Source organism: Callorhinus ursinus, unplaced genomic scaffold (assembly GCF_003265705.2).
Source record: "Callorhinus ursinus isolate GAN/ISIS: 27379988/994484 unplaced genomic scaffold, GSC_fseal_2.0 scaffold25, whole genome shotgun sequence".
In the NCBI taxonomy this organism is placed as follows: Eukaryota; Metazoa; Chordata; class Mammalia; order Carnivora; family Otariidae; genus Callorhinus; species Callorhinus ursinus.
Window position 1 is genome coordinate 17925162 of NW_027397087.1, and position 22972 is coordinate 17948133.

At 38.8% G+C, this 22972-nt stretch overlaps 1 protein-coding gene across 1 annotated transcript in view; it reads left to right on the plus strand.

Moving 5' to 3' along the window:
- TMOD3 (tropomodulin 3) overlaps positions 1–22972 on the plus strand; it is an 87413-nt gene that overhangs the window by 49943 nt on the left and 14498 nt on the right. The window contains exons 4-8 of the mRNA XM_025884131.2: positions 5909–6031; positions 7495–7584; positions 14884–15014; positions 16871–16978; positions 19561–19704. Coding sequence (XP_025739916.2) covers positions 5909–6031; positions 7495–7584; positions 14884–15014; positions 16871–16978; positions 19561–19704 — 596 coding nt within the window. The remainder of the gene's footprint in view (positions 1–5908; positions 6032–7494; positions 7585–14883; positions 15015–16870; positions 16979–19560; positions 19705–22972) is intronic.

Sequence of the window (22972 nt, forward strand, 5' to 3'; positions counted from 1 at the left end):
CACACACACACACACACACACACACACACACACACACACACACACACGAATGTTACTTAGCCATAAAAAAGAATGATATCTTGTCATTTGCAATGACTTGGATGGACCTAGAGAGTATAATGCTAAGTGAAATAAGTCAGACAAAGACAAATACCATATGATTTCACTCATATATGGAATTTAACAAACAGAACAATTGAGCAAAGAGGAAAAAAACAGACAAACCAAAAAACAGACTCTTAACTATAGGGAACAAACTAATGGTTACCAGAAGGGAGGTGGGTGGGGGGATGGGTGAAACAGGTGATGGGGATTAAGTAGTACACCTGCTATGATGAGCACTGAGTGATTAAAATAAAACCTTAAAAAAAATTTAATTTAATATTGATGAGCTTTCTTTATGTATCTGGATACAAGTTCCTTATCAGGTATATGATTTGAAAAAATTTTTTTACTATTCTGTAGATTTTCTCTTCACTTTCTTCATGGCATCATTTGCCCCACAAAAGTTATAAATTTTGGTGTAGTTCAATTTCTCTTTTTTTTTTTTCTTTTTGTCATTTGTGTTTGTGGTATATCTAAAAACCTTTGCCTAACTCAGGGTCATGGAGATGTACAACTTTTTCTAAGAGTGTTATAGTTTTAGCTCTTAAATCTAGGTCTACAATCCATTTTGAGTTAATATTTCTGTATGGTATGGGGTAGGGGGTTGACTTCATTCTTTTGTAGGTAGCTGTCCAGTTCCCCCGGCACCATTTGTTGAAAAGACAATTCTTTCTCCATTGAATTTTCTTGGTACCCTTGTCCTTATGCAGCATAACACTGTCTTGATTACAGTAGCTTTGTATTAAGTTTTGAAATTGGGAAGTGTAAGTCCAATACTGTTCTTCTTTTTCAAGATTATTTGGCTGTCCTGGGTCTCTTGAATTTCCATGAATTTTAACATTACCTTGTTACTTTCTGCAAAAAAGTCAGCTGAGATTTTGAAAGGGATTGTTTAAGTCTATAAATTAATTTTGGGGGGTCTCCTTGGGTTTTGTACTCATAATATTAAACTTCATTTTTACCTAGTTTATCCTCTCATAAAATTAAGTTTCCTTACTGTTAGTTTTCTATAAATAGATTTAGTTTATATGCATTAAAAGACCATTGTTACAGTGTTAGTGTTAAACTAACCATGAAGAAATATAATTACTTTTCATATTGTTAAAATAATTGTATAGGCTAAGTACCTCTACAACAAAAATGTCTATATACAGAGAATTTATTATAAAGAGGAGCGCCAGGTGAGGTACCAAACTGTCTCAGAGCTGTATAAATTAACAGTAAAATTCTGTATCACAGGAATATTTCCATAAGCCCTTTGAAATTTTGTTGTTTTGCTTTGTTGTTTTTTTATGATGAGATTCATTCTGTTTTTGTAAGTATTAGCAAAAGTTTATGTATGGTAAAAATTAGATATGAATAATGCCTCTATGGAATGTAGATGAGGATAACAAAAATAAACATTTTAGATTTTTATGATGCTTTAGATTCCATTGGTCCGTAGTACAAGACATGGGCAGCTATTTGATAGCTTGTGTAGTTTTGTTTAGTAAGTGAATACCGTAACCTAGTGGTTCTCAACCTTGACTGCTATGCGTTAGAATCCCTAGGGAGCTTTTAAAAATCCAGATGTCTCATATAGCACACCAGATCAATTAAATCAGAATCCCTGGGACTTGGACATCAGAATTTTTTAAAGTTCCCCAGGTGAATCCATTGTGCAGCCAATCTTCAGAACCCCTGCATTAGACTGTTGAAAATGCAGGTGAGACTGAGCTGAGGAAAATGTAATTATCCTGAAATGACAATTAAAGGCATGAATTCTATGCCACTTTAATTATACTGTTAACCCAGGTGCCTGGGTGGCTCAGTTGTTGGGCATCTGCCTTCAGCCCGGGTCATGATCTCAGGGTCCTGGGATTGAGCCCCACATTGGGCTCCCTGCTCAGCGGGGAGCCTGCTCTTCTCCCTCTATCCCCCTGTTTGTGCTCTATCAAATAAATAAATAAAACTTAAAAAAAAAATCATACTGTCAACCACTAAGAAAAGTACTATGGAGTTATCAGGATGTAATGATTTGGATTTGGGGGGTCTCCTTGGGTTTTGTACTCATAATATTAAACTTCATTTTTTTTTTTGTGAACCAATAATAAAAGATTATCTAATGATCATCAGAACTCCAAAATTTGGTACCAAGAAGATCAGTTATGGATACCATCATATACATAGGTATTTGTTTGAGGGGAAAAGTCCACTGCTACAAAAGTTAAGTTTGAAAGCTACCAGTTTATTGGAAGAAGCACTGGATTAAGAGTTTGGGAGCCTGTGTTCTAGTGTTCACTCTGCTCTGTAACTTTGAGCCAGGGTATTTAAGTTATACTTTATAAAATGATGTAGTTGAACTGGAGGTGATCACCCAACTAATTATTCAACAAATTGGCTTGCCTGCTGTGCACTAGACAACGATGTAGCGATAAACGGAGAACATAAACCATGTCTTTGTAAAGCTCACAAAAGACAGACAAATATGTAGAATCTGTGTAGCTGTAGCAGAATGTTCAGGGAATCAAGGGAGCACAGAGCTGTACTGCATCCAGTTCAGTACCGAACACACACTATAGCTTCCCATTCAGTATCAGTTCATAAATCGCTTCATCCTTACTGGCAGAACCTATCTCTGAAATAGAATGACAATGCTGCCCTTGCAGCTGGACCTATGACCAGTGCAGGTCAGAGAAGCCTGAGGAGAAATCTGGACAGTTTTCCTTATAACAGATTTCCTTATAAAAATTATGCCCCTCCTTCCTGCCCTGACCTTGTTGCATGAGGACTTGATACTTAGTGTTGCAAAGGTCATCTTGAGACTGATGGCCTGAGAACAAAGGCCTTTATGCCGATTGTAGCCAAAGAGAAGAATGGAAGGACCCTGGATCCTTGATGTCAACACTGAGAGCTGCTGAACCAACCCTGCAACCACCTACATGTGGACCTAACTGAGATTATAAAAATACTTACTATTTGAACTCTTGATGCTTTAAAAGTGGTCTATGGATCAGTATCTGCATCATCTCAGAGATTAGTTAGAAGCAGAAACTCAGATCCCATGTCAGACCTACTGATCAGAATTTGTACTTTAGTAAGATCACCAGGTGAGTGAGGTGCACATTAAAGCCTGAGAAGCACCAGTTTAAACCACTTTTAATTGAGCATTCTATTACATGCAGTTAAAAACATCCTTACTAATACAGATACATTGTGGATTGACCAAACACCATTTGTTAAATAATACTTGACCAGAACGACTTCTAACTCGGATGTAGAAAGTTGCAAGAGACTATTGTTCTTCCGTACTAACCCAAACAAGCAGTATAAGTACATTATTATAGTTTTTAAAAACCTATCATAGAGCTTGAGGACACAAACCTAAATGACTCTAGAAAGTGATAAGCCTTCCGTTAGATCAGTGAGCCACTTCTCTTTTTACTGATTGAAATATAGGGAGAAGACCACCATAGAAAGGAGTCAGGAGAAATCAGCCTAACTTTAACAAACTTTTAGTGGCTGTGTATGGACTGGATGATAGGTGAGAAATCCAGAGAAGCCCTACAGCAGTGCTGCCCACTAGAACTTTCTGCCATAATGGAAATGTTCAATGTCTATGCTAAACAGTGTGGTAGCTACGTGCTATCCAAATGTCACTATCAAGTACTTGAAATGTGCCTAGTATGACTGAGGAACTGATTTTCTGATTTTAATTTAAATTTAAATAATCACATGTGGCTAGTGGCTACCATATTGGGCAGTGCAGCCTTAGAGATGGTAAGACTGCACTACCCCCCATTCTTTTCTTCAGCTCTTCATTTAGTGCTAACGATACTAGAAGAAAAAGGGCAGTGAAGCAGAGCTGAGAGAAAATTCCTGAGGCATAGGTTTTCAGCTGGAAGAGACTGAAGGAGAGGCAGGAGGGCTGGGAGAAATCCTTTCCAGGCCAACCCCAACTTCACAGAGTGTAGAGAAGATAAGATGAGAGGGTCTGAGAGATCTGCCAAAGCCCAAAAATCAGGGGGTGGGACTGGAAAAGCCATCCAGAAAGCTGGCAGCCTGGGCTACATATTAGTAGAAATCCCTCACAGTTCACAGTTCAAAAAAAGGAGGGAGCACAGGAGATCTCCAGAACCTCATGAGGGTTATAATCCGAGGCCTTACTGAAGAGAAAGTCCTGATCTTATATTCAAAGTGTTTGAAGCCAGTGAGGAACTGACTCAAACTGAAGTTGTGACAAAGCCCAGATTTAACTCAACTGTAGAGCATATTTGATTCAGCCCTGACTAGAGGGCATGCTTCTAAGAAGAAATATCATTTCCTTCAGTCTCTGCTGTACTTTTATACAAAAACACCTAGCATGCAAAGATCTTAAGACACATATTCCCCATACTCAAGAAGATGACAGTCAATATAAGCCTTAGACATGACCCAGATATTGGTGTTATCAGCTAGGGACTTCAAAATAACTATGACAAAAATGCCAAAGAATCTAGCAGACAAGGTACACAGCATGCGTAAACAAATGAGGAATTTCAGCAGAGATGTGGAAACTAATTTTTTAATAACCAAATGGAAATGTTCACCATAAAAAACATATAATAGGGGGGATGGGTTACCTGGTGATGGGTATTAAAGAGGGCACATTCTGCATGGAGCACTGGGTGTTATGCACAAACAATGAATCATGGAACGCTACATCAAAAACTAATGATATAACGTATGGTGATTACCATAACATAATAAAAAAAAGAAAAAAATATATATCAGAAATTAAGATCCTTTAGACGGCTTAGCAGAAAATAGCTGAACAGTTTTGGCCAGATTGCTAGAAGCAGTCTGTATTGTGGAAGGATTCCTTTTGGTTACACTGATTGATATGTACCTTGAATAAGACGTACACAACACTCGCTATACTAATTATAAACCCACAGACATTCTTTTGATAGAGCACTGCATAGATTCATCAGGCCAAATATTCTTGCATATTTCCCTGGTAGTTTCCTAATAGAAGAGAAAATAATTGGCACTTCTGTGAATCTATGCATAGACCTTTCTAGATCATATTTAGTAAGACTTTTGACTTGGGAGAGAAATCAGAGGCATTCTTGGTAACCTAGTCCCCACCATGTGTGAGTATGTCTTGTTTGATCAGCTTGTGCTGCAGTTATATCATTATCATTTTCCATTCCCTTCATGTTTTCAATCTTGCATTGAACATATGGTAATAAAATACTGATTTTCACATAAAGATTTTAGTTTTCTAAAAACCTGTTTTTTAACAGCCAGCCTTAATTAGTGTCCATCAAGGCTTAAAACAGTGACCTAAAGTTTCAGAATACCCGTTAGGACATACAGGAATTTCTTTGCAATTAGATCTTGAATTTCTGGAATCATAAACTTAGATTGTTGCTTCTGCTAACAGTTTGTTGCTTAAGAGTAAGAAAGTGGATTCTGTTGTTTTTTTTAATCTCTAAAGTTTTACAGATTTCTAAAATTTATTCCTACATTCATCTTTTAATTCAGTATTTGTTGAGTAACTCATAATTACTCCAAAAAGAGCCTATTTTTATTTTCACAAATAGGACAATTTCTCAGTTAATTTTTTTTTCTTCATTCCAACTTGTACAGCCACAATATTGCCCTGGAAACTTGAAATACATATTGAAGATGAAACAACATTATTGTAGGTGTTTATCTTGACTTTTTCCTTCAGCTTCAGTTGTACATACTTCTCATAATTTTTGTTAAAAAGAGTAAAATGGTAGTGAGTTAATTCATAGTAGTAGTATTGGAATTAACAAACTGCTTTATTTTACAGGGAAAATATTTATCCCTAAACAGAAGCCTATGCAGACTTTCACAGAAGAAAAAGTATCTCTTGATCCAGAATTAGAAGAAGCTTTGACAAGTGCTTCTGATACAGAATTGTGTGACCTTGCAGGTATCTCCTAAAACAAATGAGTGAATGAGTATGGAGGGGAGGGGAAGGGAATGCCAGCACATACATCATACAGATGCTTCCTTTGCCTAGCAAAGTACTATTGAATCAGTAGACCACATATTTGGTTTTGTTTTTTACACTATAAATCTGATATAAAGGATTTTATTTTTTAAAATGCTCTCAGTGGTGAAATTTTTATGTTAATGGAATGTATTGTATTATTTGACTACTTTTCCCATGTTACCATATTTGAAAGTCTTTTTAAAAACCTTTTACTAGTTGGTGCACAGCTAGAAGCTGTCCCATCTAAGCATCGAAAAAGAGTTTCCAGGGTCGATTGCTGTCCCATTTTATCAGAAGTCCCTAAGATGAGGGGCACCTGGCTGTCTCAGTCAGAAGAACATGCAACTCTTGATACTGGGGTTGTGAGTTTGAGCCCCACCTTGGGTGTCGAGATTACTAAAAATAAATAAAATAAACTTTGGGGAAGAAAAGGAAGACCCCCTCCCCCAAGTTGAGTAACTGGAAAGCAGATGAAATAGTTCTGAGCTATTCTCACCCCTTTCCCTACTTTCTGACATATATCTAGAACACTCTAAACCTCCTTGTTATTTTCATAGTTGCTGGTTTCTTATCTGGCCAGTATCTCCCCAACCTTCCTCTGCATGCACCCATTTACCTAGGTAGAAGAATATGACACATGGGGATATCTTCGCACCAAGGAACCCCAAAAGCTAACATGTTTGAATGATGGTTCTTTGGGAAGGACCCAGGAAAGGGACAATCAATGTGTGGTGCTACAGCCAGAGCAGATGCCTCATTCCTTGGGATGCTGATGACTGTTGAATTTGTAGATGGTGCTTTCATCAGAGTGGAATGGACCAGGGACATATTGTAGCTTCTGCCACATGTGTGCAAAAGAGCATCAAAACCGAAACCCCAATTTCTCTCTCCTGTCGTTTTTGAGGGATGCTACTTTAATCTTAAAGATGAGAATTCAGCTATATTTTTGGTATTCTACTCTTAGCTAAAATATGAATGTAAATGAACAGGTTAACAAATGTAGAAATAATGGTGAAGTTGAAAATCTGCCTTATATCGCACTGTTCCTAGAACCCTTTGTGAGAAGGATGAACAACAAAAATAGATCATTGCAGTATTCTCTCTTAGCCACCAGATGGAGCTAAGTATAGATTTACATTTAGGGTCAGGCTGGCTTTAGTTGTGTGTCTGAATTCAAAAATGTGGGGAAATCTAAATCCCAAATAAGGGGGGAAGTAATAGGGGTATTAATGAGAAAGATTGTAGGAGACACTGTCTCTTTTTTGGCTGCAAAATCGATATTTAATTCAGTAGGAAAATGTTCAGAAAATGTTAAAATCAGAAAATTTTGGTTGTAAAATCAATTCTTTGTGTTTGAAACTGATGGAAATAAAAATAACTTTCTTTTTCTATATTTATAGCTATTCTTGGGATGCACAACTTGATAACGAATGTCCAGTTATGTGATATAGTGGGAAGTAGTAATGGTGTCGACCAAGAACATTTTTCAAGTAAGTACTTGTAATCCATTGTGAATTTCAATCCTTTGTTAAATGTATTTTGTTTTCTCCATGTATGAACTTCGGTATATACATACCAAATCCTTTGTATATGTACTTGAAACCTGAGATTCCAATTAGATAGTATTGGTGTAGAAAACCATTGAAAATAGAATATTAAATATTTTATTTTATTTTTAAAGATTTTACTTACTCATTTGAGAGACAGAGCATAAGCAGGGGGAGAGGGAGAAGCAGACTCCCCACTGAGCTAGGAGTCTGATGTGGGGCTCGATCCTAGGACCTGGAGATCATGACCTGAGCCAAAGGCAGATGCTTAACTATCTGAGCCACCCAGGGGCCCCTAAATATTTTGTTCTGAATGTGTCAGCAAACGTAATTGGAACCACTCTCACCTCACCAAATAATACTAATGGTAAACTATAAAAAACTAATCAAACTTGGCTTTTGTTGACATTTTCGTTTCTTTTTTTCTTTTTTTAATATTTTATTTATTTGACACAGCAAGAGAGGGAACACAAGCAGGGGGAGTGGAGAGGGAGAAGCAGACTCCCCACTGAGCAGGGAGCCCGATGTGGGGCTTGATCCCAGGATCCTGAGATCATGACCTGAGCTGAAGGCAGACGCTTAACGACTGAGCCACCCAGGCATCCCGACTTTTTATTTTCAATGTTACTGATTTTCAAGAAATCTAAAAAAATGCTGACAAACTATGTTATAAAATCACATTCAGGAGAAACCACAGAACCACTCAATCCCTAAACCTTTTAATCTGATACTGATATTAAATAGCCTAAGGCAAGGCTTTTTAAAAAAATTCATTTAGGGGCACCTGGGTGGCTCAGTTGGTTAAGCGACTGCCTTCAGCTCGGGTCATGATCCCAGGGTCCTGGGATTGAGCCCCGCATCGGGCTCCCTGCTAGGCAGGGAGTCTGCTTCTCCCTCTCCCTCTGCCGCTCCCACTGCTTGTGCTCTCCTGCTCTCTCTTTGTCAAATAAATAAATAGAATCTTAAAAAAAATAAAAAAATAAAAAAATTCATTTATAGGATGTTTTAAAAGGAGCAAAGTAATACATACTTTTGTAACACATTTGAACAATACCTAAGTAAATGAGGTAAGACGTAAAAGTGTCTCTGTTCATAGCCATCGTGCCGTCTGCTCCCCCCACCCCCAACCTGTTAACAATTTGGTGTATATCCTTCTAGACTCATATTTTGTTCATACAAACTTATATATATACATATGTACATGCATGTTATATACATACATACATATTAACATAGTCTTGTTTTTTACAAAAATGGGATCACACTGCAGCTATTTCTGGTAACTTAATTTTTTAATAATTATATTACTTTTGACCCTTAACACGGGTTTGAAATGTGTGAAATGTGATCTTATGCATGGATTCTTTTTGATAATTACAGTATAGTACTGTAAATGTATTTTCCTTATGATTTTCTTATGATTTTTATTATTGAAGTGTAGTTGACATATAGTGTTATATTAGTTTCAGGTGTACAGCATATCGATTGAATAATTTTGTGCATTATTCAGTGCTTACCACAGTAAATGTAATCATCATCTGTCATCATACAATATTATTATGTTATTATTATATTATTTACTGTATTCCCTATGCTCTACTTTTCATCTCTGTGACTTGTTTTATAACTGAAAGTTTGTGCGTCTTAATCCCCTTTATTTTGCCTTTCTCCACACCGCTTTGCCCTCTGCCAACAGCTACTTTGTTTTCTATATTTAAGAGCCTGTTTGGTTGGTTGGTTTGTTCTGTTTTTTAGATTCCACATAAAAGTGAAATCATACGGTATTTGTCTTTATCTGATTTCTTTCACTTAGCATAATGTCCTCTAGGTACATCCATGTTGTTTCAAATGGAAAGCTCTCATTCTTTTTTATGGCTGAGTAATATTCCATTGTATGTATATACCATGTTTTCTTTATCCATTCATCTATGGATGGACACTTAGGTTTCTTCCATATCTTGGCTATTGTAAATAATGCTGCCATTAACATAGGGGTGCATGTATCCCTTTGAATTAGTGCTTTTGTATTCTTTGGGTAAATACCCAGTAGTGCGATTGCTAGATCATGTGGTAGTTCTATTTTTAAGTTTTTGAGGAACCCCTATACTGTTTTCCATTGTGGCTGCACCAGTTTGCATTCCCACCAACAGTGCAAGAGGAGGGTTCCTTTTTCTCCACATCCTCTTTAACACTTGTTATTTCTTGTGGTTTTGATTTTAGCCATTCTGACAGGTGTGAGGTGATATTTCATTGTAGTTTTAATTTGCATTTCCCTGATGATGAGTGCTGATAAGCATGTTTTCATGTTATTTAACTTCCATGTATTTGTGGTCTTTCCAGATTTTTTTCTTGTGGTTGACTCCTAGTTTCATAGCATTGTGGTCAGAAAAGATGCATGGTATGACTTCGATCTTTTTGGACTTGTTGAGGCTTGTTTTGTGGCCTAATATGGGATCTATTCTGGAGAATGTTCTGTCTGCACTTGAAAAGAATGTGTATTCTGCTGTTTTAGGATGGAATGTTCCAAATATATCTGTTAAGTCTATCCGATCCAGTGTGTCATTCAAATCCATTGTGTCCTTGATGATTTTCTGTTTAGATGATCTGTCCATTGATGTAAGTGGGGTGTAAAAGTCCCCTACCATAATTGTACTGTTATTGATTAGTTCATGTTTGTTAATGACTTTTGTGTATATGGGGGCATAAATATTTACACTTGTCATATCTTCATGTTGGGCTGTTCCCTTTATCATGATGTAGTGTCCTTCTTTGTCTCTTATTAAGTCTTTGTTTTAAAAGTCTATTTTATCCAATATAAGTACTGATACTCCAACTTTCTTTTGATATCCATTTGCATGATAAGTGTTTCTCCATCCTCTCACTTTCAATCTACTGTTGTCTTTAAGTCTAAAATGTGCCTCTTCTAGGTAGTGTATAGATGGGTCTTGCTTTTTTATCCATTCTGTAACTGTCTTTTGATTGGAACGTTCTATTTACATTCAAAGTAATTATTTGATTGGAACAGTCTGTTTACATTCAAAGTAATTATTGGATAGATATGTATTATTGCCATTTTATTACTTGTTTTGTGGTTCTTTCTGAAGATTTTCTCTGATCATTTCTTGTCTTTCACTGTTTGCTGGTTTTCTTTAGTGATATATTTGGGTTTTTCTCTTTATTCTTTGCATATCTGTTAGGGGTTTTTGATTTGTGGTTATTAGGTATATAACATCTGCATATAGTCTATGTTAAGTTGATGGTTGTTTAAGTTTAAACCCATTCTTTACTCCTCTCCTCCCCACGTTTTAGGCATATGATGTCATATTTTACATTCTTTTATTTAGTGTGTTCCTTGACTGATTTTTTTTTTTTACACAGAAATACTCATTTTTACTGCTTTTGTGTTTCATACTTTCATACTATCATTTTTGGTCTTTCCTTTCCACTCAGAGTCCCCTTTAATATTTCTTGCCAGGCAAGTTTAATATTAATGAACTTTAGTTTTTGTTTGGGAAATTCTTTCTCTCTCCTGTTCTGGGTGATAGTCTTTCTGGGATAGAGTATTCTTGGCTGCAGGTTTTTCCCATTAGGCACTTTGAATATATCATGCCACTCTCCTCTGGCTTGAAAAGTTTCTGCTGAAAAATCCCAATAGCCTTATGGGGTTTCCTTTGTAGTGTAACTGTCTTTTGTCTTGCTGCTTTTAATATTTTTTTCTTTATCACTATATTACTAATTACTATATATCACAATATATTTTAATTATAATATGTCTTGGGGTGGACCTTCTTTGGTGATTTTGTTGGGGGCTCTCTCTGCCTCCTGGATCTGGATTTCTGTTTCCTTCCCCAGATTAGGGAAGTTTTTAGCTATAATTTCTTCAAATAAATTCTCTGCCCCCTTTTCCTCTCTTCTACTTCTGGGAACCCTATAATATGAAGGTTATGTTTGATGGAGTCACTGAGTTCCCTGTTTTTGTTTTACATAATTCTTTTTTCTCTCTTTTGTTCAGCTTGATTACTTTCTGTTGCTCTGTCTTCTAGGTCATTAATTCATTCCTCTGCTTCTTCCATCTTGCTCTTCATTCCATCAAGCATGTTTCTCATTTTGTTGAGCTCTTTATCTGTGTTGTTATTCCTTATCTCTATGGCAGTGGTCTCACTGATGTCCTCTACTCTTTTCTCAAGTCCAGTGAGTATCCTTATGATCATTGCTTTAATTTTTCCATCAGACATGTTACTTATATCTGTGTTGCTTAGATCTCCCGCTGTGGCCTTGTTTTGTTCTTTCATTTGGGACAAATTCCTTTGTCTTCTCGTTTGGTCTAAGTCTGTGCCTATTCCTCTGTGTTAGGAAAGTCAGCTGCATTTCCTGTTCTTGAGGGTAATGGCTTTATGAAGAGGTCCTGTTAGTGCCGTGCTGTATAGTGTCCCTGTTCCCCAGGGCTTGGTGCTTCTAGGATTGTCTTCGGTGTGTGCTGCATGCGACCTGCTGTTCTGCGCCAGCCTCTTTATCCTTCAGGCCAGTCGTCTGCAGAGATTCTCTTTGCCTGTTGTGGGCAGCATTTGGTGCCTGCCTGAATGTGGCACATTTTAACTAGATGTGCTCTGATCTGCTTGTGAAATGATACCTGTCACCACTACCACTGGAACTGAGGCCTCACAAAACACCCGTGTTGGGAGACTTGGTATTGGCAGGGATTTGGGCTGGTCTTCTGGGGAAGGGGTTCTGCTGTGCTGGGATTGAAGCAAGTATGACAGGGAAGGGCGAACCTGCCAGAGCATGGAGGGCAGGGCTTGGTGTAAGCAAGTTAGGTAGTGAGTGTTGACCCTGTACTTACACTGAGAGGCCGAGGAGGGAAATTGCACCTACCAGTTCCTTTGTTCCTTGAGAGGTTTCTCTGTGAATGCTGCTGCTTTGGGTCACACTCTGAGATGAGGAGCTAACCTCCCCACTATGTGCCCCAGGCACTCCTCAGATTGCTGTTTCCATGCTGTATGTCCACAGACTCTTTGCTTGCTTGCTCTCTAAGAGCAGCCCCAAAGTCTGCTGAGGTCTCCCACAGCCAAGTACGCTGACCTTTAAAACTCCGGGCTTTAAGCCCCGCTGGTTGCAAGAACTCATGAAATTCAGGGCCCTCGTACTTTCTAGGCCAGTTGCTATGGGGAGTCATTTTTCCCATGTGCTCCCCTGTGTGCTAGTCTGTCTTTCACCCTTCTTTGCAACTGCGGCTCCTTCCCCACTGCAGCAGCCATGATCTGTTTCTCTCCCAAACCAGGTCTCTACACTTCCTACCTTTTTTGACGTGGCCTCTTCTCTGGCTTTAGTTGTGGACTTTGTTCTGCCAGTCTTCAGGTCAATTTCTGGGGTATTTAGGATGATTTGATAGTTATCTAGTTGTATCTGTGGGACAAAATGAACTTAGGGTCCTCCTGCTCTACCACCATCTTCCCCTTGTGGTATCCTCTTACTTATTTCTCTGTCTCGTCTGTTTGTGTAAACTATTATTTTCTAGTGGCTTATTCAGATTCAGGTACAGTTTTTTTTGTTTAGGGGGGGCTTGGAAGGCAAGAATGCTTCCGAGGTGGTGATTGAATCACATTAGGAAGCCTATCAAGTCTAGTCATTGCTCTTTGGGGAATGTGCCAAAATTCATCAGTATGTTCAAATGTTAGCAGCCTGATCCATCATTTAAAGTCTCCCATGAGCCTTTCTTAATGGTTTCAGCATCCCATTTACTGGATCCATTACTTCATTTAGAAGCAGTGCTCTTTAAATGCACATACTCTGTGGAGTGAGGAAAGAAATCTTTTGGTTTTATAAAATTTAAAACTGAGATAGAACTCGTTCAGTTTTCTTTGTAGTGAGAAAGCTCTTCTCCAGCCCCCTTGATTTACAATCTTGAAGAACATTACTTTGCTGAACTTAGGTGAGAGGGAGCCCACTCTGTCCCTTTAACAGAGCTCTGGTAGGAAGCTTATCCTTGTATTGAACCAAATTCTGCCCCCATGCAATCTATACCTATTCTTTCAGAACAACTTGAAATATCTCTCTTCTTCTACAGGATAAATCTGAAAACAATGAACATACTTTCTTTTAATAAATACATCCAGGCTAAATATATCCCGATCTTTCCACGTTCCTCAGGAAAATAATTTTCGGGCCGTTGTCTAAATTGATCTCCTCAGGATACTATGTGTGCATGTGTGTGATAAATTTGAAAAGAACAAGGTACTCTTAGAGGGAATTTATTCAGTATACTTTGACTTTTTTTTTTTTTAAGATTTTACTTATTTGAGAGCGAGACCGTGGGAGGGAGAGCAAGAGCAGAGGGAGAGGGAGAAGCAGATTCCCCGCTGAGCAGGGATCCCGATGCAGGACTTGATCGCAGGACCCTGGGATCATGACCTGAGCTGAAGACAGATGCTTAACCGACTGAGCCACCACCCAGGCGTCCCCAGTATACTTCATCTTAAGATGACTTTTGCTCCTAAAAGCTAGAGGAGGGTAGAAGGGAAGAACTAAGCCAGACAGTGACCCTGTTGATCTTTCTGTCATTTGCTCTTAACTTTTTCTGGTCATTTGCCATGAATCTGATGCTTAGGTTTTCTCCCCAGAAAATTTATCCATTAAAGTTTGCCTGTTACATGTGTTCATAGACCTTCACGTACACATCAAAGTGTACTTACATTTCATTAGGGGATTCAAGGCTCTTGGGTCCTCTTTCAGCTTTGCTTAGTTGTATTTTGGCCATGTGTATGGATGTGGTATAGATGGTGAAGGATTGGGGGATAGGAGTGAAGAAGGGTAGTAATTTGGGGGATTTCTGTCTTGGTAGCTTTTCTGTGTACCATTACCTGTCTGACTCCCCCTTCCCTGTTCCTACTCATCCTCTCCTTTTTCCCAGGCATAGTACTCCCCATAAGAGAAAGAAGTCATGTGTCCTTCATCACCTTATTCTCCTCACTGAAGCTGTGTTTCTTTAAGTCTGTGATTCGTATTGCCTTTACAGTAATTACTAGTTTAAGAGAAAATGATACGAGAGGATAACATTTTATTTGAGTGCTTTAAGTGTGTGTTAACATGTAAAGGATCTTTTAGAAACTGTGGGGGAAAACTTTCTGGTTAGTTGTATTGAACGTGCATGTATGTGTGTGTTCTTTGCATTATCAAGTTCATGCATGTATTCACTGTAATAGTATCAGCCAGTGAGACTCTTGCTCTTTTCGTTTGTTACTACAGATGTGGTAAAAGGTGAAAAGATTCTTCCAGTATTTGATGAGCCACCAAATCCAACCAATGTTGAAGAGAGTTTAAAGAGAATTAAAGAAAATGATGTTTGTCTTGTTGAAGTTAATTTGAATAATATAAAGGTACGTGTGCTAAGCAAACAAAGTTTTGACTTGCTTTAAGTAAGTTAGATCTAGGATGAGAGTTGGGCAGTTTTGATAAAGTGTGATTCTATATTTCTACTTAAAGGTAAAGTTTTTGCTCCTAACAGTATGCTTCGTTTCCTTTATAGTTTAGAAAGTATAATATTTTTCTGACTCGCTTTTTAAAAAGTATCATATGAAAATGTAAACCCTACAGACTGTCAGCATAAATCTCTCTGGCTTCCAAAGTACTGCTTACTTTTTTTTTTTTTTTAAAGATTTTGTTTATTTATTTGACAGAGAGACAAAACGAGAAAGGGAACACAAGCAGGGGGAGTGGGAGAGGGAGAAGCAGGCTTCCCGCGGAGCAGGGAGCCCGATGTGGGGCTTGATCCCAGGACCCTGGGACCATGACCTGAGCCGAAGGCAGACGCTTAACGACTGAGCCACCCAGGCGCCCAGTACTGCTTACTTCTAAGATCGTTTAGTCTTTTGGGTTTTTTGTTTTTTTTTAATCGAGTTTCTTGAGGTATTCCTTGTATTGAACCAGATTCTGCTACCTACGGAAATTCTGCCTACTCAGTGTACAGTTCGATGAGTTTTGGCCAATGCAGAAGTTGTACAACCACCACCATAGATGTGGAACATGTCAGTCCCCTTTTTTGTCATTTTCTGCCCCCAGCTCTAGCCCCTGACCACTCGTATCTGTTTTCTTTCCCTCATTTGCCTTCTCCAGAATGTCCTATAAATGGAATCATATCGTATGAGCCTTTTGAGTCTGGCTTCTTTCACTTAGCATAACTCATCTGTGTGGTTGTGTATGTCAGCAGTTTGTTGAGTAGTAGTCTGCTGTATAGATATGCTGCAATTTGTTTATCTGTTCACCACTTGATAGACATACGGATTCCCTCTGGTTTGGAATGATTATAATAAAGCCGTTAAACACATATGAACATGTGAACATATGTTTTCATTTCTCTGGAGTAAACACCTAAGTGGTGAGCTTTCTGGGATCTTGAGTTTTAAAAAATGCAATGCTTCCTTGGAGTAAAGAAGAAATGAGTTAGGAGGGCATAGGGATGATTAATTACCAAAGAGTAAATTCAGATTATCTCTTGAGTATTGGTTATTGTATAATAGCTGCATTAAGAATTCCTCGTCTATTTTATTTTTAAGAATTCCTCATTTTAAATCTTGATTTGTCTGAATCGAGGGCTGAGAGAGCATCTGGGAATTATAAGAACCTAGGGAATAAGACCTCTGTGCTCCTTTAGCAGGTGTTCCTTCCTATGAGCTGAAGAAAGCAAGCCTTGGAAAAAGCTAACATTCCTAGTTGATCACTAATTTTGATTTAAAAAAAATTCAGTCCTCACATATCTAAATCAACAGGTAATCTGAAAACCAGCCTACAGGGAATTGTAGTCTTGGTACTAAAGGGAGAAATTAGTGCCTTCTAGAACTGTTTTAGGTAGTGTACAGTTAATCTCTCTTATTACAGCTTAAACTAAGTGACATCTCTCCCTTTGTAGAAAAGAGGACCCATTTTGAATACCCAGGTGTTGACGTCTTATAATCCAAATAGTTTAAGTGTAGAATAATGAAAGTTTCTTTAATCAAAATGCTAGAGAAATGGTGGTATATACTCTCCTCTAGGTCAGCAGTTTGTGCAAATGTACCATAATCGAGAAATCGAATAGATATGAAGGAGGCTGTTTGTTTTCCTTTGTAGACTAAATGTTTTATTTATATAATTTCTGAGTCTTTTTAATAATGAAAAATAAGTACAAATATATTTGACTAATGGACCGAATTTCCTGAAAACTAAAATGTCATATTTCACATGATTGTCTTCCAAGAATATCCCAGTTCCAACCCTAAAAGATTTTGCAAAAGCTTTGGAAACCAACACACACGTGAAATATTTCAGTCTTGTGGCCACACGGAGCAATGACCCTGTCGCTGTTGTAAGTAAGCTGCTACTGATAATAGTGAAATTGTGACTATGGTATGTTACAGAGGTGGCTCAGCCGATATAATGATCAATATTTACTCTCTTTTCAATTGATGTTTAGCTCACTATTAGGCAATACATTATTTACTCTTTTATGTTTATTTTTTTCCCTATAATTTAAAAAAAAATAAGTGGAGTCATGCAATAGATGCTGTTTTGTAACTTAATTTTTCACTGAACAATATATCTTAGAGATCTTTTCATATTACTACATGAAGTTCTACACCATTAACATCTGCAGAGGATTCCATTTATGGATCTACAGTGTTGGATTTTGTCAAATGCTTTTAATGTGTGTTTTGAGATGATCGTGTGGTTTTTGTACTTTATTAATACGGTGTATTACATTGATTAACTTTTGCATATTAAGTCAGCCTTGCATTCCTGAGGTAAATCCCACTTGATCATTGTATGACTTGGCTTTGAGGACATCTCTCCCTTTGACTCTCCTCTCTCGTCACTAGACATTCCTTCTCCGGTCCCTCCACATCTTCTCAACCGCTAAGCATTGGAGTGGCCCAGGGCTCAGTCCTAGGTCTTCTTTTCTTTGCCCGTGCTCATTTTCTCGGTGATGTCACTCTGTCTTGTTGCTATTTGTGGTCTGTATATGCTTTGGATTCCCAGGATTGTTATTCCCAGTTCATACCCCTCTCCTGAACTATGTGCTCATGCCCAGCTACTCAATCCCTTGCTTGGCTGTCTAACAGACATCCCATATGGTCCCAAACCAAACTCCTGGCTTCCACCCCACACCTGCTCCTTTCGCATTTTTTCCTGTCTCACTGAATGACAACTTCATCCTTTCCTTTCCTCAAGACAAAAAGAAATGGAGTTATCTTTGACTTCCCTTTCTCACAACCTTAAATGTATAGCCAGCCTTGTCTTCCAGATATTCCAGAATCTAACCATTTCTCACCGTTTTCTCAACTACCATGCCGGTCAGTCTAAGCCAGTATCTGCTCTCATCTGGATTCTTGCACTAGCCTCCTCACTGAGCTGCCTGTGTCCATCTTTCCCACCTCCAAACCAGCTTGTTTACATAGCATCAAAAGTGATTTACTTATTTATTTGAGATCAAGAGTGAGAGAGCAGGAGCTGGGATGGAGGCGGGAGGGCAGAGGCAGAGGGAGAAGCAGGCTCCCCGCTGAGCAGGGAGCGCCACATGGGGCTTGATCTCCTGACCCAGGGATCATGACCCGAGCTGAAGATGGGATGTGTAACCAACTGAGCCATCCAGGCGCCCCCAAAAGTGATTTTTTAAAAACTTGTTTAGTTACCTCATTCCTATACTCAGAACTCTCCAGCAGCTCCCCGTCTGACTAATAATAAAAATCACCGTCTTTCAGTGGTCTTATAATCCTTTACTTGCCCCGTTTTTTTTTTCTTTTTAATAATTTTAGAGAGAGGAGAGGACAGAAGGAGAGGGAAAGAGAGAATCTCAAGCAGACTCCCCTGTTGAGCATGGAGCCTAATGCGGGGCTTGATCTCACAACACCGAGATCGGACCCGAGCTGAAACCAAGAGTCAGACGCTCAACCAGCTGTGCCAGCCAGGCTCCATTACTTGCCCTTCCTTTCTTTCATTCTCCTTCCTCAGACGTGCCACGCATGCCCTGAACGCAGGGCCTTCCTCCTTGTTTCTCTTGCCTAGAACTTTCTCCCTAAAGATACTTCACATCATTTTGTGTCACCCCTTTGAGTCATTGCTCCATTGTGATCTTCCTGGTGAGGCCTTTCCTGACCACCCCTGCCCCCAGCACTCTCCGTCTACCCTATTTTCTTCCTCTATAGCTCTTTTTTTACCATCTCCTCGCTAAAATACAAGCTCCATCAGGCAGGAACTTGTATGTTTTATTTCTAAATCTACAGAGCAGTACTTAATCAAATAATTGACCACCAGTAATGTTTGAAGAAACGTATATACAGATAGATGAATAAGGGATTTGTTTCACGTAGCTGGTTGTCACTAATGAAAAGTACACATGTATAGATATATGTCCCAAGTTCTTTCTAGTATCTCTTTCCTCTCTTGCCTTTTCTTTTAACTTGACTCTAAGTTCTGGTAACCTGTGAGCATTTCTGGCCATCTGCCTTAGGCATCCCTTCCCATCTCGGCCTTGAAAATCAGTCCATAATTTATCTTCATTTTGGCTGCACAGTAACCCAGCTGTAGTAGGACCCAAGTAAGAAAAGATGTTCCACAGAGACCTTGATGAAGTTAGTCCTACACAGGAATGGAGAGAAAGTGTGAGAGACACTGGAGTAAGGAGGAGGAGTAGGGTATGAGTGAACATAACAGTGTGACTGGCAGCAGAGAATGTTACCAACAGAGGATTACATGTGATAAATCTAAATACCATGACAGGGGATGTGTGAAAAATAGATGTGAGGCCTGAGAGGTGGTGTGTCAAGCTAAAACAATCTAATGAGAAGCATCAGAGCAGTTCTGCTAATTATTGTATTTGTTTATGGCAGGTAGAATATGTGATAGGTAGTGTCAGTTTTTATCTCTAAATATTTTTCTTTTAATTTCTAGGCTTTTGCAGATATGCTGAAAGTGAACAAAACTTTGAAGAGCTTAAATATGGAGTCCAACTTTATTACAGGAGCTGGGATTCTAGCACTGATTGATGCTCTGAGAGATAATGAAAGCCTGGCAGAGCTCAAGATTGACAATCAGGTCAGTGTTCTACAGCAGTAAGTGAGGAAGCCACAGCCCACTCCGCCGTGGAGAGGCTGCGGACTCCAGAGGCAGGTGGGAGAGGCTTTGGGGGACCCTTTTGGGAAGGTGGTGGCCTGAAGGGAGATGAGGACATGTGAAGTGTCCAGAATATTAACTTAATATTTTGAGTCTGGGTTTGAGCATATTCATAGAGTTGTGCAGCCATGGCCACTAATTCTAGAACGTTGTCATCACCCCTCCCACCAGCCCTGGCAACCACTAACCTACTTTCTGTCTCTACACAGTTGCCTATAAATGGAATGATATACTATGTGGTCTTTTGTGTCTACCTTCTTTCACTTAGCAAAATATTCTGTAGGTTCATCCATGCTGTAAGATATATCCATAGTTAACTCTTTTTTTATGGCTGAATAATCTATTACATGTGGGTTGTTTCTACTTTTTGAGTATTAGGAGTAACACTAATATGAACATTCATATAAAGGTTTTTATATGAACGTAGGTTTTCATTTCTCATGGGTATATACCTAGGAGCAGAATTGCGAGGTCATGTGGGTAACTCTGTGTTTCACTTTCTGAGAAATGGCCAAGTTGTTTTCCACAGCAACTGCACCATTTTACATTTGTAGCATGTGTGAGCTTCCCAATTTTTCCACATTCTGGCCGAAAACTTGTTATTGTCTTTTTTATTATAATCATCTTATAATAAGGGGTATGAAGTGGTATATCCTTGTGGTAATCCAGTTTTTGTTTTGTTTTTTACTATATTTCATTTTTATTATATTTTTGGTTTGAACATGATATTTGTTATTTACTCTCCACTTTATCTTTTTTTTATTTTTTATTGTTATGTTAATCACCATATATTACATCCTTAGTTTTTGATGTAGTGTTCCATGATTCATTGTGCATAACACCCAGTGCTCCATGCAGAATGTGCCCTCTTTAATACCCATCACCAGGCTAACCAATCCCCCTACCCTCCTCCCCTCTAGAACCCTCAGTTTGTTTTTCAGAGTCCATCGTCTCTCATGGTTCATCTCCCCGTCCGACTTACTCCCCTTCATTCTTCCCCTCCTGCTATCTTCTTCTTTTTCTTTTTTCTTAACATATGTTGCATTATTTGCTTCAGAAGTACAGATCTGTGATTCAACAGTCTTTCACAATTCACAGCGCTCACCATAGCACATACCCTCCCCAATGTCTATCACCCAGCCACCCCATCCCTCCCACCCCCCACCACTCCAGCAACACTGTTTGTTTCCTGAGATTAAGAATTCCTCATATCAGTGAGGTCATATGATACATGTCTTTCTCTGATTGACTTATTTCACTCAGCATAACACCCTCCAGTTCCATCCACGTTGTTGCAAATGGCAAGATCTCGTTCCTTTTGATGGCTGCATAATATTCCATTGTGTATATATACCACCTCTTCTTTATCCATTCCTCCGTTGATGGACATCTGGGCTCTTTCCACACTTTGGCTATTGTGGACGTTGCTGCTATAAACATTGGGGTGCACGTACCCCTTCGGATCCCTACATTTGTATCTTTGTAGTAAATACCCAGTAGTGCAATTGCCGGATCGTATGGTAGCTCTATTTTCAACTGTTTGAGGAACCTCCATACTGTTTTCCAGAGTGGTTGCACCAGCTTACATTCCCACCAACAGTGTAGGAGGTTTCCCCTTTCTCCACATCCCCGCCAGCATCTGTCGTTTCCTGACTTGTTAATTTTAGCCATTCTGACTGGTCTGAGGTGGTATCTCATTGAGGTTTTGATTTGGATTTCCCTGATGCCGAGCGATGTTGAGCACTTTTTCACGTGTCTGTTGGCCATTTGGATGTCTTCTTTGGAAAAATGTCTGCTCATGTCTTCTGCCCATTTCTTGATTGGATTATTTGTTCTTTGGGTGTTGAGTTTGATAGGTTCTTTATAGATTTTGGATACTAGCCCTTTATCTGATAAGTCATTTGCAAATATTTTCTCCCATTCTGTCGGTTGTCTTTTGGTTTTGTGGACTGTTTCTTTTGCTGTGCAAAAGCTTTTTATCTTGATGAAATCCCAAGAGTTCATTTTTGCCCTTGCTTCCCTTGCCTTTGGCAGTGTGTCTAGGAAGAAGTTGCTGCAGCTGAGATCAAAGAGGTTGCTGCCTGTGTTCTCCTTTAGGATTTTGATGGACTCCTGTCTCACGTTTAGGTCTTTCAACCATTTGGAGTCTATTTTTGTGTGTGGTGTAAGGAAATGGTCCAGTTTCATTCTTCTGCATGTGGCTGTCCAATTTTCCCAACACCATTTGTTGAAGAGACTGTCTTTTTTCCATTGGACATTCTTTGTCAAAGATAAGTTGACCATAGAGTTGAGGGTCCATTTCTGGGCTCTCTATTCTGTTCCATTGATCTATGTGTCTGTTTTTGTGCCAGTACCATACTGTCTTGATGATGACAGCTTTGTAATAGAGCTGGAAGTCTGGAATTGTGATGCCGCCAGCTTTGCTTTTCTTTTTCAATATTCCTCTGGCTATTCGGGGTCTCTTCTGGTTCCATACAAATTTTAGGATTATTTGTTCCATTTCTTTGAAAAAAGTGGATGGTATTTTGATGGGGATTACATTGAATGTGTAGATTGCTCTAGGTAGCATTGACATCTTCACAATGTTTGTTCTTCCAATCCATGAGCATGGAACGTTTTTCCATTTCTTTGTGTCGTCTTCTATTTCTTTCATGAGTATTTTATAGTTTTCTGAGTACAGATCCTTTGCCTCTTTGGTTAGATTTATTCCTAGGTATCTTATGGTTTTGGTTGCAATTGTAAATGGGATCGACTCCTTGATTTGTCTCTCTTCTGTCTTGTTGTTGGTGTATAGGAGTGCGACTGATTTCTGTGCATTGATTTTATATCCTGCTACTTTACTGAATTCCTGTATGAGTTCTAGCAGTTTTGGGGTGAAGTCTTTTGGGTTTTCCACATAAAGTATCATATCATCTGCGAAGAGTGAGAGTTTGACTTCCTCTTTGCCGATTTGGATGCCTTTGATTTCTTTTTGTTGTCTGATTGCTGTGGCTAGGAGTTCTAATACTATGTTGAATAGCAGTGGTGATAGTGGACATCCCTGCCGCGTTCCTGACCTTAGGGTAAAAGCTCTCAGCTTTTCCCCATTGAGAATGATATTCGCTGTAGGTTTTTCATAGATGGCTTTTATGATATTGAGGTATGTACCCTCTATCCCTATACTCTGAAGAGTTTTGATCAAGAAAGGATG